General features: G+C 39.3%; 1 protein-coding gene across 2 annotated transcripts in view; it reads right to left on the minus strand.

Annotated features, from left to right (window-relative positions):
• The window catches only part of FTO (FTO alpha-ketoglutarate dependent dioxygenase), a 378,983-nt gene that overhangs the window by 190,230 nt on the left and 168,348 nt on the right, over positions 1-20,405 (minus strand). For both annotated transcript variants that reach the window (XM_026011764.2, XM_072750216.1), the window contains 2 exons: positions 16,027-16,170; positions 8,736-8,855 (listed from right to left, as the gene is read on the minus strand). In XM_026011764.2, the coding sequence (XP_025867549.2) occupies positions 8,736-8,855; positions 16,027-16,170 (264 nt within the window). The remainder of the gene's footprint in view (positions 1-8,735; positions 8,856-16,026; positions 16,171-20,405) is intronic.

The raw sequence follows: 20,405 nt of genomic DNA on the forward strand, positions 1-20,405 counted from the left end.
GGCAGATGGTGGAGAGCAATAGGAAGCAAAGCAGAACAGGGCAAGGCACTATCGTAAGAAACTCTCTCCAAGGAGTGACATGAAGTGAGGGAGTGAGTCATGCTAATAAACAGAGGGAAGAATATTCTAGACCGATGTGACAGCAAATGCAAAGACCATGATGCAGGAGAAAGATGGGCAAGTTCTAAAGACAGTAAGAGGGCAAGTGGGGGACTAGAAGGGAGGAGAAATAATGTTCTGGGGGTGTGGGTATGTGGGTGGACAGACTCTGTAGTGCACTAGACCCACTGCAAGGAAGTGAGATATCTGCATGTGATGGTAGGTTTGGGCTGGGGGAGTGAAATACCAGACTTATATTTTAAACGAACACTCTCACAGGGATGGACACAGGGTGATAGAAGCAGGGAGGCTCTTTCTACAAATGATGGTGGTTCTTACCAAAGTGGTAGCACAGGGGGTAGCGAAGGGTGGCCAGATCACAAATATTTTAAAAACAGAGTTAACAGGATTCACTGCTAAATCAAGAGAACTCCAAGGTTATAGGTTAAGCAAATTATTGAACTGTGTGATACTGGGAGACAGGATTGTAGATTATGGGAGTTAAGAGTTTGGTTTGAGATATGTTGAATTTGAAATATTATTACTAAATAACTACATATGGCCTACCTTGCCCAATCACTGTTCAAGCCTCTAAGACATCAGACCCTGGCACTAATAGACAATTCTAATCTATTACAGGCATTGGAATATCCCACTACTTCCATCCAATAAAAAAAATTCACTGTTAACTGCACAAAAAGTATATGACATCAAATAAAATACAAGCCCTCTTAATTCCCCAACATCTGTTTAAGACCTGATGCATTATTCTGGGTATTTCATAATTGCTCATTTAAATTAGTAATATTTAAGTAAAGAGACATAGATTTTCAAGCTACCACTTGTTCTAAGTCTTCATAAAAAGCAGATTATGTCTGAAATAGTAGAAATTAATTTTTTGAGTATTGCTATAATACTTCAGATTTTTATTTGAAGGCTAATTTTGTCAATCAATCAAACCAAAAACAAGTTGGAGGTCATCTGAGATTTTTATACACATCAAAGAAAAATTCACAAATGAGATCGTCACAGGTGGTTCCAGATGGGCTGAGGTCACATAGAGGAAATACAAAAAAAGTCAATCATAATTTACGTGTTAGGGGAAAAGACGGTGTTAAAAACATCATCTACAAATGATCACAGAGATACTTTCAGGAATCCTGAAAAGGCAACATATCAAGTTTCCCTTGGTTTAAAAAAGGTCATTCTTTTGCAGATATCAATGAAAAGAGAGTAGGATCATGGTTATGTTACCCTTAATGCACAGAAGAGTCAACTTAATGTGTTCCCGGAGGTTTCTGGTAAGTCAGATTCTGGTACTGGGACCACGTTTCTCCATAGAGACATTTTTGCAAAATACGGAAAGATTCCCAGCCCAGCTTCCCAAAGTATTTAGCCTACGTAGGATAGAAACATTACCAGAGTAGCACTGGGCTCCAATTCATTGAGTCACACTAGCTCCGGGACTGACCCCAGTTCTGGAGGAAGGGAAATAAGAGGGAAGGGATGCTGTCACTAACAGGGACCCAGTCAAATGGCCCCTAAGTAATGTCTCCTAAACTGAGGACTGTCTACAATTTCCTTCTAAAATCACTAGTGGAGGGACACTGCGGGGGGACGGGGGGCTCAGTGGGCTAAGCATCTGTCTTCGACTCCAATTATAATCTCAGAGTTCTGGGATCAAGCTCCACGTTGGGCTCTGAGTGCAGCGGAGAGTCTGCTTCTCCCTCTCCCCCTGCTCCTTCCCCTGTTCATGCTTTCTCTTTCTCAAATAAATAAGATCCTTAGAAAAATAAAATTACTAGTGGTGATTTTCTTTTTTTCATTTGATCATTGTAACAATTTTCTTCAGAAGGTAACAGTTTTAGGGACCACTTGTTAACCAACTTGGGGGAAAAAAATCCTATAATCTTGATAATGTTCCTAACAACTGGCATACATACATACATACTTTGGAAATACTGCTTTCCTTTTAAAATTATAGGTCTGCTGATTTTTTTTAAAACATAATTTCATTCTTCTAGACAGATTCTTCTAGAATATCTCAAAGGTATTTCTAATAAGATAAACAACAGACTAGAACTGAATTTAATGTCCCACTCCCTACCATACTCACCCTCCAAAAGAACTAGAGGAAATAAAGTATACAATTGTTTTAGGCTGTATCTTTTCCAGAAAAAGATGGAAATTACTGACATCCCAATCCAGCACCAGGGGTTGTGATTCACATCTGAAATACTATGATGGGTCTGCTAGTCAAAGGAATCCAAAAGAAATTCCAGCAGTCAAGGTTATGCTAGCACCCGCCAGGGGAAAGTAGCAGGATCTTCACACCTTTACATCAATCTCAAACCTGGTGTGGCTAAAATTATTTAAAACAACCAAATCTGTCTATTTGAAAAGAAAATAGAACATGTGTGAAATGTGCGTGCCTGCCTGTGTGTGTGTGTGTGCGTGTGTGTGTGTGTGTGTGTGTGTGTGTTTAACAAAGGCTAGCAAAATGTAGTGAAAGCCTATGGAATCAAGGCTAAAATAGAAACTGTGGCTGTTTATTCCAGGTTTTCTCTGCACGTGCTCACATGAGTTAAGAGAGATGGCAAGGCTCTCACTTGGAGTTTCCTAGCTCTTGTCACTCTGTTTCACTGTCTTCTGCATTTTTAGCATTGTTCCTCTTGTGTGCAGGGCAGAGGCACCTGAACGATCCTCTTAACATTCCTGGGATGTAGTAGGCACATCCTAGTACTTGGTACCAATAAAGCTCAATTCTCATACAGCTCATATAAGGGTTAAAAACAGAAAGTCCTACCCACTGGTTTGCTCTGATGTTCCTGGAGATATTGTCACTGGATGTATCCTCAGTAGAATTCTATTCAACACCTCTGTCTTTAAGTACAAAGCTGTAGGCTGTAGCAGCTTTAAGAAACATAAGTATCCCTTTTTTCTGCTGCACAGTATCTGTGTGTGAAATTCTCTAAAGGGGTTTAAGTATTTACCCTGAACACTATCAGACGGTTTCTAAAATTTTCCTTATCCAGTTGCAAAAACACTTCAAAGAGAATCATAAACATAGTCCTTTGTGCTTTCGATGCACATTCTGTTTCTCAAGCTTAAGCCTGAATTCTCTTGGAATTGTAAATTTTTTTCCCCAAAAAGACAGGATACACAATGCTTCCTTTTTTTTTCTTTTTTTTTTTTAATTCATTACTAAGTCTGCAGTGACTAAGGGAAAAACTGGAAAACTCTGAGATAAATCCAGGAGGCAACCAAAGAAGGAAATCAAAACCTGTTAGAAATTCATTGCTAAATTACACTTACAATTTCCCCTCAGATATTTTACTCTTAATAGAACAATGCAGTTGTGGGTAATAGCAGTGGGTGGCTGGAGAGGGAGGAGAATCGAAACATCAACCTTCAATGAACACATTTAAGAAAATAAAAACTGGGAGCCAAGGATATTTAGCCACTGTAGCTGAAAAGTGACTTTTCTTTTCTTTTCCAAATTTCCAAAGCTAAATATAGAGGTCCCTAAATTCAGTGTCTGTGTACCTAATTTGAATTCTTGTGACTGTTTACCTGCCTCCAATCTGTGTTTATCCTGAGCCATTCAGCACTGCCCCACTCCAAAAAGGGAGAAGGGAACTTAAATTTTAATTGGAAACCATCAGATATCTCACATCAAATCCTCAGTTTTACTACAATATACTCTGCTCTTGTATCAGAGATGCTAATTCCAAAAAATGGAAGAAAGGATTATGTTTGCAAATATAATTGAGTATATACAGTTAACATTTAAGGAAAGATATTTATATATACACATACATACTTACATACACACGTATATATAAATATAAGTCGGTGGCTTCACTATTAACACAGGCAAAAAATTAATATTTATATCACTTTCTTCCTCATACCCCCCAAAAATCTTCAAACTTAGAATAAAGATGAAAATGAATTTAGCTAATTGAATTCAAATAGAATAGCAGATACTGGTATACTCAGTATATACTTCAGTGCATTAAAAGGCAGCCTTGTTCCTCTATTTGGTTACAAAGAATTTAATCTAAGGCACTGTGATGATAGCTTCATTAATCTCTCCAAAAACAAACAAACTGCTCCTCAGCTTAATCACTGCTTGTGCCTGTGTAACCTATACTAAGAAAGGCTCCACTAGACAGCAGTGGACAGGCTCTTGGCATGAGTTCTCCCAGATGATTTACACAGGCCAAAATGACAAGGAAAAACGCATGACTCATCTTGAAATTAAACTATTATAACTAACTTGTAAAGGACAACCTTTACAGTCGTAAGTACATTGCTCTCTTAAAACTTTTAACAATAAGAAACTGGTAACAGAATTAAATAAAACACCTACTCATTTTCCACGTCTCTCTGCTCTCCTGGGCCAAATTTTAACATAAATGGGTAGAATTTAATGTAGCCTATAGCTTACCCAACATAATTATATGTTGTGTTTTACACTGTTTCAAAACGGATACATTAAAATGATCCAGTCTTGGCTCCTTCCCACTAAAGTCAATAAAGGTTATTAAGGCCAACTGCCATATAAACGCACTGCTATCTGGGTGCTAAAAACTGTCAAGACAGGAAATGCAATTCAAGATGATCAGGATTCTACTCTCCTCTTCTATAAGAAAGAAGCAGTAAAAAAAATTTTTTTTTAAAAAAGAGGCATGAAGAAATTTCTCTCCAGTGTATCAATAATCAGTAGTTCTGAAAATACCTACTCTGGAAATTATTCTAGAATATTTCCATGGGATTATACTAAATTGACCTTTTGTTTTTTAAGGTCAGGGGAAAATGAATAAATGTCATCAATTTAGAGGACACCACACCTAGCATTCTTTTCTGTATCACTGTGAAGTTGATAGTGTTAAAACATTTTTATAGGTAAAATAAATGTCAGTTTTGCAAAGTGCGATACCAGACCCTGAGAGACAAATGGCCTATCCATTGAATCTGGCTACGGCAAGACTTCCTCACCTCACAGGAGACTTCGGCTTTTCAGACTTCTCTTTACCCAGAAAGCAAAGCTTGTACAGTTTCTTTCAAATGGTAACTCTCTCTTATCCTGAAGAGTCTCCTCATAATACACTAATCTTCGTTGTGAAGTGGTGGGTTGGTTTAAGAAAATAAAATAAAATACAAATATCTGAATAGCATACCATCCTGCATAGGGAGCACAGATGAAATGAGAAGGCAAGGCTAAATTCTTGGGTTATAAGAATGGGTTGCGTTGCTTTGGGCTTGATGGCTCATAAATTCATGAGGTAATATTCAGGGAAAATGTGATATTTTATCAGAATGTCATTCAAATATAGGGTTTAACATTTACATCACAAGAGCCAGCAGAGAGTAAAACTATCCTCAGGGGGTAAAGTGGCAAGAATAAACAGTGTGATAAAAAACAGTGCTTGCTGGAACAGAGAATGGGAAGTAGAGGCTGGGTCAGTTTTAGAGGCAGTGGCCTAAAGTTTCTGAAATATGTGACTGGTTATGACATGTGAAGAAGCAATTACCATTAAGGGAAGAAACGTGATTTCAAAGCTCATTTTCCATTCTTCTGTATCCAACCTGAGACTACACCTTCCAACCACAAAGTGGAAAAAAAAGAACAGAGAGAAATCACAACACAAGTCTCTTCCCTGGTGCGAGGGCCATCAAAGGTTGCTTTACTCATAAGCAAAAGGTGAAAAGTAATGTACATATTGCCTGAGGTGTTTTGTTTTGTTTTGTTTGGACTGCAAGAGATCCATAAGATGGTGCACAACAGACAAAATACATTAATTAGGGAAGTCTTAACACACACCGGATTTTAAATTTAAAAAAAAGCACAGAGATAAAGAAGAATCATTTGTCTAAAAGGATCATAATTTTGAGTAATATATTCCCTGGAAGCAAAGCAAGTACATTCAGAAATGCCGTTCAGATTAGTCTAATTCTATAGAATCCAAATGTGCACCAAACACTGCACTTTTTATGTTAAATTGCTGTTGAATTTGTTAACCCACAACTGATTTCCTGTGTTATGGAATCTTGGAGATTACAGCTAACTTGAAGCAACAGGGATAATTCTTGACAGTTAATGGTACATTTGTGTACATTTTCCTGAAAGGCCAGCATCTGGAGGCCTCAAACTGGTAGCTCAACATTGCCCCCTACTGCTTACAGCTGCAAACATATGAGGTGGGCTGGTACAAAAGCAGGAATTCGAAAGGGCCAGTGCCAGCCAGTCCCCCCATGCCCCACCCCTAGTATACAAATACCAGATGGCACTGTACTAACAGAGCCACAGAACCATGGACTCTCTCGATGATTATTATCTTCTGTCTCTTCCAATAGCAAAAATAAATCATTATGAATTTGTTAAAAGTCATTTAAAGAGGCTTGAAGCCATGCTTAAATTTAATTTAGAAGTATCATCCCTTTTATCTTGGACCAAACCTTCACTCTGTTGATAATGATCACCCTGAGGCTTGCTGAGGAGAGACACTGGGGCCATTGATTTCACTCAGAACACTCAGTAATGCCACACCAACTGCAAGGAAACTGGCTCTGGAGAATTCCCAAGATCACTCTTCTTCCTGGTATTTTTTATACAAGAGTCATAAGGTAAACAGAAGATATTCCGTCTAACTAATGTGCCATGGCCTGACTTCTTAAAAATTATAACTACATATTTTAAATGAATATAATCAGTAAGCTCATAATACCCAAGACTACTCTTTAGAAGGAAAAAAAAAACACACACACACAAACAAAACCTTGAACAAAAGCAATGCAAAGAATTTTATTTTTTTTTATTTTCATTTATTTGTTTGCATGATCAATGAGTTCCTTTATTATTTATTTGTCAATGCTAACTTGTGGAGTTGCCAAATTACAATGCCAAAGTCAATCCGATCTTTTAAGGAGTCAAAGCCTGCTAAATAAAGGTTCTTCTAACTCATATGTAAATGGACAAAACCAGAATAACACAGTAAAAAAAAAAGTCCCTGAAACTCAAGCTGCTTTTATATATACATCCCATAAAAATGGAGCATACTCCACACAGGCTAATTTTAGGAATGGGGCTAAGGAGATTAAGGCATGGACTTTTCATTACCTCTGACTCAGTTTTACAATGTTCAGTTTTATACTGAGGCTCAGGTCTTTGGAGGGATCCATTTTTGTGATACTATTAGTACAATAAAAGAAGGATTATAACATTCCTTCCTTAGATATATATCCATGAAAAGGCATGATCTAAAGATCTGAGGAGATGTCTGGAAAGCAAGGACTTCCAGATTCTGACCTAGATTTTCAAACTAAGACCCCTTCACAGTTCTGACTTGATCTTTTCATTATCATAAAATTGGGCTGAGCAACAGCTACACATTTTTGCTGCTCAGTTCACTGTTTCCAGGATATTTAAAAGTCTGTGCAGTGATACTACTTCTAGAGTGTGGCAGGCTTTTATCAGTTTCCCATGACGTTCCAAAGCCAATGGTTTGGAGGCAGAAGAGGGAGGGAGTGAAGGGCATGACCCTAGGGCCAGCCTTACTGAGTTCAAATCCCAGTTCCCTCACTTTAGGGGCTGTGTGATCTTAAGGAAGTTATGTAAACCTTTTGTGGTTCAGTCTCCTGGTTTATGAAATAGAGAACCATCATACCTACACTTTATGGGGTTGTCATAAAAGTTAAATAAGTTATATATAAAACATTCAGAATAGTGCCTGGTACTTAATAAGTATCATATAAGAGTCTGCTATTGTTACTACTATTTAAATTAAGACTTAATTCAAAACTTGCAAGTGCCTCCACTCGCCTTCCAGCTATACTTCCCACTATATCCCCTGACTCCTAGCTTTGAGCACCCTGTCCCTCTCCGCTTCCACTCTTGTTTGTGTACTTCCTGGAGCCTGATGTTTCTCTCCAAATGCCCTATCTGACCCTATACCTCCCCATCCAAAGTCCCCAAAAGCCACATCTGCTGGTCCACAGCAGTCCAGGTCCAGTGGTCCAAATATTCCCTCCTCTGGACTGTGATTTTTTTTTTTAAATCTCTATCACAGGCTTTCATTTTAACTAATGTAACACCTGGCTACATTCATGTCTCTCTGCTTGTTAAACTGAATGTAGTAGTTAAGAGCATGAGCCAGAAGGCCTGGGTCTCGATCTTGCTCAGCCGCTTACGCGGTGACTTTGGGTGAGGCACTTAATTTCTCAATGTCTCAGTTTTCACATCTATAATTTAAGACTCATAAGAGTTTCTACACCTTGTAGGAGTGTTGTATGAATTTTAGAAGTCAATATGGGGAAAACCCTTAGACCAGTGCCTGGTGCATCTGAAAATGCAAATGAATTTTAAATCTTATTGCTGCACTCTTCTTCCCTCCTCGTCGCTTTCTAGTATGTGTCCAGCATGGTGTCTTGTCTGTTGAAAATACCTGTCCAAATGCTCACCCTTCTGAATTGAGCTTGTACTGACAAAATCGGAGCCGTTCCTTATGAAGTGTTACCTGACTCAATCATTTCGAATAATGAATTATGTATTTGTGTATGCGAATTAGGCAGCAGAGGAGTCACACAGCACAGCACCCCAGAAAATATGGTCAGAGACCTCATGTACTTACCACACCTTCCATCTTCTTCCACAGTCCTTCCAGTTGAGTCATGGGTTGACACCACCAATCAGTGCATTTTCTGTATCGATTGCCTTGAAACCAATACTGTCTCAGCCACTCGAACTCAACCTGTGGACCATAAGGAGAAGGCAGCTGTCATAATGCCCTTTTGTGAGGGACAAAGACAATAATGTTGTCACTCGATTCTCCTCCAGTAACTTCACTGCTACAAGGGGAGAGGGGGTGAGAAAAGCTCAGCCTAGCCAGTTTCCAATATAACCTGGAGTCTCTGGAGCACTTCTACAAAGCCAAGAAAAGAATAATCCTCTTAACAAGACAACCCAGCTTGGGCTGGGGAGGGGTCCTCCAACACATTTATTAGTCAGACATGAGGAAACTATATTCATCAACAGATACTGAAGAAAAATTAATTAATAAAAATAAATTTTACAGAACAGATAAACAAAACACAAATACTGAGATGCTAAAGTATATAGCAGCCTGCACTATGTATGATAGAGAAGATATAATCGAAATAGGTTTTTATTAAACATCCTTATTAAAGGTTAGTGTTTAGAGCAAAACACAGAAACACATATTAAGAGATAATCAATTTCAAGTTTCTTAGATTTAAAATCAATAAAGAATTTACCATAGGCTAGGAGGAACTGGTGAGAATCCCAGTCCTTAGAACAAAACAATACACTTAATTGTGGGGACACATAATAAGAAGCTACAGCCATTCAAATTGTTACTTTTCAACTCAGGGCACGTGACAATAGGTAGAAAAAACAGCAAAGACATTAATAATTGCTTTTCCGTCCTATGAACCTACCATGGTCATTATTATGGTTATCATTTGCCCCCTTAGCATTCCTCCTATTCTAGCAAAATTCCACTGTTCATCTGGTAACTGACCCCCTTCCCCAGCCCTAGTCCATGAGGTCTGAGGAGACAGTGCCAGTCCTAGTATCAGGGGTAGAGTGTGCAATCCAAATGTCAGCCAATCAGCCCACCACATTTCCCTAGTCACAGAATTGGGTATGCGGGCAATCACTGTTCGTTCAATCACAGTAAGTCTGGGGACTGAGAAGATTCAGGAAGAGTATTCAACAACCATTCTGCCACCGAATGGGGAAAATGGAGACAACACAGTAAAAAGCAACTGCAAGATAAAAAGATAAAAACCAGGTGCTGCTGACACCACCTGGCTCTTGATCAAGCTGTTCCTAAAGTCTTTCCTATTTAAGCCAATTCAGGCTGAGTTTTCTGTCCCGTGCAACTGAAATAATTCCAGTGTATGTAAGTGATAGGCTGAGGTAAAAGCTCTGGAAGGGTAAGAAACTGTTTTTTGTTCACTTTCCAAATCCTTAAAACTCATCTTCAACTTGAAAAAATCCAATTTTACTGTTAAAGTACAACACTATTCATCCTGCAAGGTCTTTTTACCTCTATCCTCTAAAGAAATGTAGAGCTTTCACAGCTTAATGTTGGGTCACCTGACTTTGCTGAGGTAATCGGGTTCCCTACACAGACAAACTATTATGATCTTTACCTATTACCACAAAGAATTTTTGTGTTTATCCATATTGAACTTTCATGAGGCAAACAAAAGCAACTTGTGAAGACTTAACAATGGTGAAAATGGCTCAAATAACTAGCCTGAGAACACCCAGTCATATGAAAGGGTTTTAGTTTACATTAACTAAATGTTTGTTTGATATGTAGAACTGATTTCAGTCAAAGCTGTTTAAACAAAAAAAAAAAAAAATGAGGAATGTAGACAATATTAAGACAATAGCTGCTGAACCTTATCTGTGATATTAAGAGACAGTTCTTAATAGAAGTAAACGTGACTACTTTGAAGGGAGAGCGAATATAAGTGTAGTTCAACTTCTCTGAAGATACAGGCTGAACTTTATTTATTACAAGAGAAGATGTTTTTAAGAGATTTTTCGTGAAACTGGTTCATGTGATAGGCACAGCCGATCAGCATGGCATCATGCCCTATGTCAGGGAGAGCTGAAAAGGTTTTACAAGGTCTTCCTATCTTGGGCCTGGTTATTTCCATTGCTGAAGATAAAACATGTAAGCACCAGCCACAATGGTGTCCCAGGAAAGAAAATTGAGTACCCTATGTAAATAGTTCATTCAACCTATCAAGGTATACATGAGTCTAGATTTCAGTAAATGAGAACTCAGAAGGTAGGAGAGGGGCACACCTGGAAACTCTGCTATCAGACAGGAAAGCAAAGAAAGAGCTTGTCCGTTTTAATAAATCCTGACTTCATCCTCCTCCTCAGATGCCCAGCCACCATGTGAACCAGACAGTGCCATGAGGAAGAATAAGGGCCCCACTACTAAATAGCTATGTCACCTATAAATAAGGATAATTACCTAATAACCACATAGGTTTGTGGTGTTCATTAGCAGGTGAATAATGAACAGCCTACTATAGGCCAGGCACTTGCTAGATACTAAGGAAGCAAACTCAGTAAGACATGAGGCCTAGAATTTGTTGTCCTCCCTAGGATCTCAAAATCTGATAAAATTTTCATGGCAGGAAAAGTTTTAACATCCCTGTCAATTCATGCCCACCCCCTTCCACCAAGGCCCGTCAGTAAAGTTCAACACTGAGGATTCAATCCCAGCAGAGGTTTATTTTATGAGCTGAAGTACTGCCCAGGAGATAATGATCTTTCTGGGCATCGAATCCACTGGCATGCATTTTATTCAACTCCATAACCTGACTTTTTCATTTCAGTGTTGTGGGCAAGAAACATTACAGGATTTTAAGCAAATGTCACCCTCACCACTTCCCCCACTGCCAAGAGAAGCCGTTGGCTGCTTTCTTAAACTTAATTAAGGAAGCAAAAAAATAGTTTCAGCCCTTTGATTCAGAGTTTAAGTTACAAAAACAAACAAACAAAAACAACCAAAAACAAAAAACTAAATAAGCAAAAAAAGTTTTTATTTTTCCTCCCTAAACTGTGGGAAATAGAAAGAAAAAGTTGCAGGATGGATGCTGCACAAAAGCTGAGGGGTCGGGATTCAGAATAGAATGGAAGCCTGATTTTCTTCAGGGATTTAAAAATGAAAAGAAAAGAAAATCAAAGACCAACCATGGTAACTGACCAATAAAGTCCTAAATGTGACAGGAGTAGGGTCTCCATCCCTTCTCCAGGGTACTATTCCCCCAGGAAGCTCATAACTATCGGAGCAGAAATAAGAGACAAGCCATCAGGAAGGGAATGGCTGACTTCAGGCCAAGAACGCTCCACGGGTGATGCGGATCTCCCAAGATGCGAGCATCAGGGAGACAACACACAGGAACTCTCTTGAGGTGCCCTCGGAGTTTGTGATGCTTCTAAACCAGACTCCCAGATTTTGGACATGCCTTTAAAGGAAATTCACTGCTATTTAATCTTTTAAGCAACTGCAATACAAAGATAAGCAGTGCCCCCAGGTGTTTATTTACCCAGGGCCTACTGACAACCTAGAGGCCTTGCAGGTTCTTGAAGCGACATCTGAATCATCAGAGAAATATGAAAACATGTCCACAGCAGTGTCAGTTTCATAAATGTGACTCAGAAAGCCATCTCTTATAACCCTCGTAACTAACTTTTGCCTGGAACAGTCTAAAAGATCAGTCAAGGAAAATTGTTCTCCTAAAAATGTCTGGAAGTCTGAAGGGGAAGAAACCCACCTACCTTAGGCATTCAGTAGCAAAGTTCCAAATCATATTTATGAGCTACTACATCACCATATATTGTAAATCATCTCCAGCCTCTCACAGGTAAACAACTGACAGCTACTTTTCTTCTGCCAAGTTAGTTTGGGCTCTCGGTTTGGTCCCAGCTCAGCTCACACATTCCCTCATGAGAAGTGTGCACATGCCCACGGGGGTTAATGTCTCACTGTAGTAACTGGAATAAGTTATTTCACTGAGCAAGATGTTAGACCAGGGAGAGATGCTGATGTCCAATGTACTGAGAGCCACACTCCGAAGGCCCTTTTAGAGTAGCTCTAAAAGATGCAGGTCTAGTCAGACCAAAGCTAGTTTTAAAAAGGGAAACAGAATATTTAAAAACATGCAAGAAGATTCTGCTTCCAACTGGACAAAAATCTTTGCTAAGCATCTTAAGTTAGGAAAAAATGTCTGCTAAAGGTACTCAGTTCTATTCCCCAAAATTCCCAAAGTTCTTTTAGTTAGAAACCATCTAAGGAAAACAAGCCACATCTATACCCACAAAGCCTGAAAGCTTGCAGTACATAAAACCAAAGGCTTCGTCCCATAATTGGTGCAGCAAAGGCACATGGCTTTTAAGAAAGAGGAGAAAGCAAACAATAAGGAACCCAAGGGAACTATTATGGACAAGTGTGCTATTGCTTAACAATGGGACACGGTAGAAAGTGAGCATGCCAGCACTCCAACCCAGGCCACCGTGTATGGCGAAAGAATAGTATCTGACAATATGCCTTGACATATGGAATTCATTCTCTCAGGGGATGGCCTTGAGGAATCAAAGACTGGGGTAATGGACACGATGAGCACACACGCTATTTAGATTCCAGATCTCTCTCTATCCCTTCAACCCCTAGACCGGTCTAAAGGGGCTAAAGTTTCTGACACATCTCTATCCCACTTGGCTAACGTATACAATGTCAAAAGCAGCCAGCCACTTCCCGAAGCTAATGGGTTCAGATGACAATATTCTACTGTTAGATAAACATGGGAATTTTACAGATTTCCCCCACTCGTGAATGATAACAAAACATGTCAGTCACAGAAGAAGACCAGAAGGACAGGGGAGGCAAAAATAGCCCACAAGGGTATTTAAGAGAGCACCCATTCTGCTAGCCCAAATCCTAACATTACAAGGTCTATTGAGGAGACTACATTTCCAGATTAGAATTTCTTTACTACAAATATGGAAAAAGACATCACTTTGCTCCCAAGCCTAATTCAATGAGGTCACTAGGCCCATATACGCTTATCTTTCTTGAAGTTCTAGCTATCAGCAATGTCTCTAGTAAGGACAGGGAGGAGAGAAAATGGGATACTTATCAGGCACAAGGAAGGGAAGAAAGTCAGTCCTGAGTGCAGCTTATGAGCATCAGAAGTGATTATTATTTCCTCAAAAGGAAGAATTTCTTTGCCTTTGGTTCTGCAGATTATGGCAATGTTTCATCAAGTGTGGCACAGTTCATAAGATCCTAAATATCTCTTTGGGTTTTTTTTTTTTTTTTAAGATTTTATTTACTTATTCATGAGAGACACAGAGAGGCAGAGACACAGGCAGAAGAAGTAGGCTCCATGCAGGGAGCCCGAATGGGACCTGATCCCTGGACTCCAGGATCACGCCCCGGGCTGAAGGCAGGCACTAAACCACTGAGCCACTCAGGGATCCCCATCTAATTATCTCTTTGAAGACATTATATGACATTTGTGGAAGCGCCGTTTCTCTTCTGCTCCAAACCCCTCAATAGCTCCCCATTTCCCTCTGAGTCAACTGGAAAGTGGTTGTCCTTACAGGGACCTCCAAGGACTGATCCGATCTGCTGCTCTCAGGTCCCCAATACCACCTCTGTGACCCATGTCCTGTCACTCACAGCCCCACTTATGCCATTCAAACTAGATTGTTCCTCACCTACTCTGGAAACATCAAGTATTCTCCCACAGATTTTGCAGTGGCTTCTCCTTCTGCCCAAATTCGTACTCCCCAGATATCCAGATAGCTCACTCCTCATCTCCTTCAAGCCCCTGCTCATGGCACATCTTGTCAGTGGGAACGTTTTCCAATTCTCTCTAGCTAACACACAACCTGATGAACAGAGGCATTAAATTTATTATTTGTCATCTTCCTGTACTAGAACAACTGTTTTACTTACCAGTATATCCTAAAGCACACAGAAGAGTACCAGGCACACAGCCAGTCATTACTTGTTGAAAGGACAAAAGAGAACATGTTTATATTCTAAATTCTCCATCAATCCTTCCAGTTCTAGCAAAGAGAAAGTCGCAGATTGTTGACAGTCTTCAATGGTTCTGTCTCACCTGAATAACTTTTTTCTTTTAATATTTTTTTGTTTTGAGATATAATTTACAATAAAATTCATCCATTTTAAGTATAAAATTCAATGACTGTTAGAAAATGTATGGAGTTGTATGTGAATTTCCCTTTTTCTCCCATGGATAATGGAAACCTCAGGCTCAGAGCCTCCTCCCAGCAAGAGCATCTGCAGGAAGGTGGTAACACTGCTGTTTTCACTGGCGAGATTTTTCTGGTTCCTTATTCTTTTGGCTAGTGATAATGGCTTTTACTTGAATTGGTAATACAAAGCTTCCTTTTCAAAGAAACTTATTTACATAAAAAATGAGCTGAGTTATGGGGTGCCTGGATGGCTCAGTTGGCTAAGCATCTGACTCTTGGTTTGGCTCAGGTCATGACCTCAGGGTCTTAGGATCCAGCCCTGTGTTGGTCTCTGCGCTCAGTAGACAATACACTTGGGATTCTCTCTCCCCACCCACTCTCTCTCTCTCTCTCTCTCAAATAATAAATACATCTTTAAAAAAAAAATGAGCTCAGTTTTTAAATGTATTAAATAGACAACATGTACAATCCAAAGATAAAGCAAAAGTGGAAAGGGTGTTACTGAGAATAGAAATGCTTGTGAAACATTGGCTGGTGGGATCCAGACCTGCTGTTCTGACACACTGCAGAACTTCACCTCACTTTGCAAATAAAAAGCAAGGCACTGTTGCTTGCTCTTATGGTCCACCTATGACTCCCACTTGTCTTTGCAGGAAGACTACTCTTCATGAGTCCTGTGTTTCTGCAGGTCTTGTGAACAAGGCACTAACTTCCCTCTATCTCAGCCTCCTATTGCAAGAATGTTTGATATGGTGAACAACCCTGGAAGATAAAGTTTGCCCTCCAGAACAAAGGGCAAGGATGCTAACAGACTTGAAGGATAAAGACCGTATCTTGTTTGGAGCAAAGATCAGGATCACCTACTACCTATTATAAAAGATTCAGCTTCCCTTTGCTAAGGTTCCTCTACTATAACACAATCCCTCCATGTACCCAGATTATAGGCCCACTTTGCATTGCCCTGTGGAAAGAGAGGCTTGCAGAACTGGGACAAAGATGCTGATACTCCAACTACTGCTGTTCTTCTAAGTAATTAAACTGCTCTTTGTCCCTCACTGAGGAATTTCAGGGCTCATACTCATATAAAATTATGGCAGATCAACTTGTTAGCTTGCACATAGCTTCCCAGTTCTTGAAAGTCTCACCTCATTGTGGATTTCTTCTCCTTGTTTCAGAACTACAGGCTCAAAGGATTTCAAAGAAACGTCACCATTGTCTGCCTCATCATGGACATTCTGCAGAGCCAGCTGGCAGCGCTGTAAAATATAATCCAAGGTTCCGGTCGAGCACTGCAGAAACAGAACCAGCAACCGAGATTATAAGCAAAATCCAAGTTCATCATACATTACTTCCCAAGGATGTTCACATTTGCCCCTTTTCCATACATTCATCGGTTGCCCCCACAGCTCAGTGCATATTCAAACTTAAGAATTACTAGAGTGGCCTACTCACTGGGCTCTGTGTTGCCAGCTTGGCCTCACCTGGGCCACTCTTCTTGCTGATTTTCTTATGTGGGCCTTATATCCCTAAACAGTAGGCTCCCTGAAGCTAAAGCCATGTACATATATGCAGACGTAAATGTACATATATACATACATACAGACATACACACATACACACACACACATATTTTATTATATATATTTTTCTACATATACTACAGCATCTAGAACCAAGTCCTAAATGTAAAAGAAATTTAGTAAGGTAGTTTTTGGATGAATAAATAATTAGCCAGGAAGTCAAAGACACTGACTTTATTATAAGTGTCCTGAACCTAACAATGGGAAAGAAAGGTAACCAGATTGATTGGTTCAACAGCCTACAAAACAGAACAGTAATGGCAGGGAAAAAATTTGAAGTTATAAACACCAAGCAAAGAGGGATCCCCGGGTGGCGCAGCGGTTTGGCGCCTGCCTTTGGCCCAGGGCGCGATCCTGGAGACCCGGGATCGAATCCCACGTCGGGCTCCCGGTGCATGGAGCCTGCTTCTCCCTCTGCCTGTGTCTCTGCCTCTCTCTCTCTCTCTCTCTCTCTGTATGACTCTCATAAATAAATAATAATAAAAAAAAATTAAAAAAAAAAATTTAAACACCAAGCAAAGAACTCATTTTCCTTTCCTGCAAAAACCATACACCAAGTAGTTGCAGTCTTTGGCAGGATAGGTTCTTCAAATAATGAAAGCTATGTAGTTCATGCCCTCAAGGCATGTTCAAAGGCCTAACTTAGTACCTTTGTATTGGCAAGGGCACAGATAACTAGTTCATCCCTCTCTTTGTCTGTGGGAGCAAAACAGAGGTCAAATGGACAACTCCTCCTTTGAATGCTATATGTCAGAAAAGAAAAGGATGCAGATGGAAGTGTGCATCCGTTGGTTTTAATGGCAACATGATTTCCTAGAATGATAAAAAGCAGGCTATAAATATATCCTTTAGGCCCAATGAGGAAAATGTATCCCCAAAGTATTTTTATTTTAATATTTATAACTTAAGCAGATCCCTTAGAAATAACCTTGAAGGCTAATGCCCTGGTACAAAAATTATTTGTATGGTTACTGCCATTTTACACAGTGTGTCATGGATAAGCCTGAGAAAAATAAAGTTATGGTGGGGATCCCTGGGTGGCGCAGTGGTTTGGCGCCTGCCTTTGGCCCAGGGCGCGATCCTGGAGACCCGGGATCGAATCCCACGTCGGGCTCCCGGTGCATGGAGCCTGCTTCTCCCTCTGCCTGTGTCTCTGCCTCTCTCTCTCTCTCTGTGACTATCATAAATAAAAATAAATAAATAAATAAAAAATAAATAAAGTTATGGTGCCAAAAACAGAAGCCTGACTAATATGTATTTTAATATAAAGATCTAAGAGTGCTGGGAGCCCAACAGCTCCAAGCTGCTACAAAGAAAAAAACAAAAAGTGTAGCTGAATCACCACTCACTTTTGTCCCAGAACCACTCCTACAACCGCTCTTAAAATGACGTTGTATCTATAAACATGCTCTACTCACACCTTTACTTTCCCAGGTATGGAGTGACCCAAGTAAGAGGTTACTAATCGCAATGCCATTTATTACAAAAGACTGGAAACAACCTAAATTCCCCATTAATAGCAGGCTCGTTAAATAAACTACAGTGAAGCCGCACTTGCAGCCAAAAGTAAGGGGATGGGGATGCTTTTCTTTCTGGGCGTACAGAGTTTTATCTCTTGTACAGAACCTATAACGAAGCCTGTTTTTTTGGCAGGGCGGGTAACAACTTTATTGAGACATAATTCACATGTCAGAGAAGTCACACACTGGAAACATGAAATTATTTGTTTTTAGTATATTCACAGAGTTATGCAACAATCGCCACAATTAATTTTAGAACATTTTCGTCACCTCCCCAAAACAAACTGTACCCCTTAGCAGTCACCTGTCTCTTTCTGCCAAGCTTCCCAGCTCCAGACAACTACGAATCTACTCTCTGTGACCACTGGTCTGGCTATGCTTGACCTTTCGTATAAATAAAATCATACAACAGGTGATCTTTTATGGCTGGCTTCTTTCACTGAGCATGGTAGTTCAAGGTTCATCCATGTTGTATCCTGGATCATTTGGCTTGTTCCCACCTTTTGCCTAATATGAGTCAGGCTGTTAAGAATATTCATGTACAAGTTTTCATTTCTCTCAGGTATGGCACTGCTGAGTTATGAAGTAACACTATGTAGAATTCTTAGGAAGGATCAGACTATTTTCCAAAGTGGCTGAACCAATTTATATTCCCTCCAGCAGTGCATGAGGGTTCCAATTTCTGCACATCTTCACGAATACTTGTTACTGTGATTTTGACTGTAGCTACTCTAGTGGATGTGAAGTGGTAACTCACTGTGATTTTGATTTGCATTTCCCTGATGACTAATGATGTTCAAACATCTTTTTGTGTGCTTATTGGCCACTTGTACACCTTCTTTGCAGACATGTCTATTCAGATCTTTTATCATTTAAAAAACTGGATTATTTATCTTTTTAATTATTAGTTTGTAAGAGTTATTGATATACTCTAAACACACAAGTACCTTGTGACATAAGTGAAGGGAAAATACTTTCTCACATTCTCTAACTTCTCTTTCCACTTTCTTGATGGAACATTTTGAAACCTAATAGTTTTTCTTTTTTAAGATCCATTTTTTAAAAAGATTTATTTACCTATTAGAGACAGAGAAAGAGAGAATGGGGAGAGGGGCAGAGAGAGTCTTAAGCAGACTCGTTGCTGAGCATGAAGCCCAAGCGGGGCTTGATTTCACAACCCTGAAATCACAACCTAAGCTAAAACCAAGAGTTCAACACTTAACTGACTGTCCCACTCAGGTGCCCCTATTTATTTATTTTAGAGAGAGAAAGAGAGAGAGAGAGAGAGCATTGGGGGGTGGGGAGATGGAAGAGAGAATCTCCAGCAGATTCCACGCTGAGCACATGGCCCAACACTAGGCTCAGTCTTACAACTCTGAGATCATGACCTGAGCTGAAACCAAGAGTTGGACACCCAACCAACTGCACCATCCAGGAGCCCCTAAAGCATAACAGTTTTTCACTTTGGTAAAGTCCAAATTATCTATTTTTTCTTTGGTTGTTTGTGCTTTTGGTGTCATATCTTAAAAAAAATCACTGCCTACTCCAAGGTATGAATTACTTACTACTAAGTAGTTATTACCAAGCCTTACTAAAACAAAAGTGCAGAATAGTATGTAGACTACTACTTGTACAAAAAATGTTTTTAATTGAACAAATACTTGCTTGTATATGTACTAAGTATCACAGAAAGGATAACAAGAAGCTGATAACACTGGTTGCTAGTAGGAAAGAGGAGCTGGTTTGCTTTAGAAGAAATAGATATTAAACTTGGGTACTTTTTGCATTTTGAACCATTTGAGTGGCTACCTATTCAAAATATAATTATACATAAAATTTAAGTTAATAAAAGATATTGAGGAGAACAGATTTCTTCTGTTCCAACAAGAAAGAAAAAAATCCAATAAAGGTCAAGAGCCATCAGATATAATCTAGTCACATGTAATAAAAAAAACTAAATAGATTTCTTCTCTGATTTAACTAATATGAAATTCAGAACATCACTTCCTTAAGACAATCTGTTTCTAATGTATTTTGAAGAGACAGAAAATAACAAATCATTTTGCGTGGCACAGATAAGACATGCCATGTTAATTCTGGATGAAGGAGAAAACATTCATAAAATAAAAGTGAGGACTTTTAGTAAAAATAAGCGAGGACTACAACACTGCCCTCAAATCATAGATTTTTCCTATCTCCTCTCTGGATGGAAATAATAATGTAACCTTCATGTTAGAAAAAAAAATTTTCCCTCTTTTATTACAACAATGATTTAACATGAAATAAAAATTTATAGAAAAAACCATAATCCTGTCACCTTACCTTTTTTTTATTGTTTTTATTGTACATGATTCTTTGTCTACACAGCTGTAATCAGAATGTACACATCAGTGTATATTCTGTTTTTCTCTATGTGTTAAGTAT

The sequence above is a fragment of the Vulpes vulpes genome, chromosome 2 (assembly GCF_048418805.1).
Source record: "Vulpes vulpes isolate BD-2025 chromosome 2, VulVul3, whole genome shotgun sequence".
Classification (NCBI taxonomy): Eukaryota; Metazoa; Chordata; class Mammalia; order Carnivora; family Canidae; genus Vulpes; species Vulpes vulpes.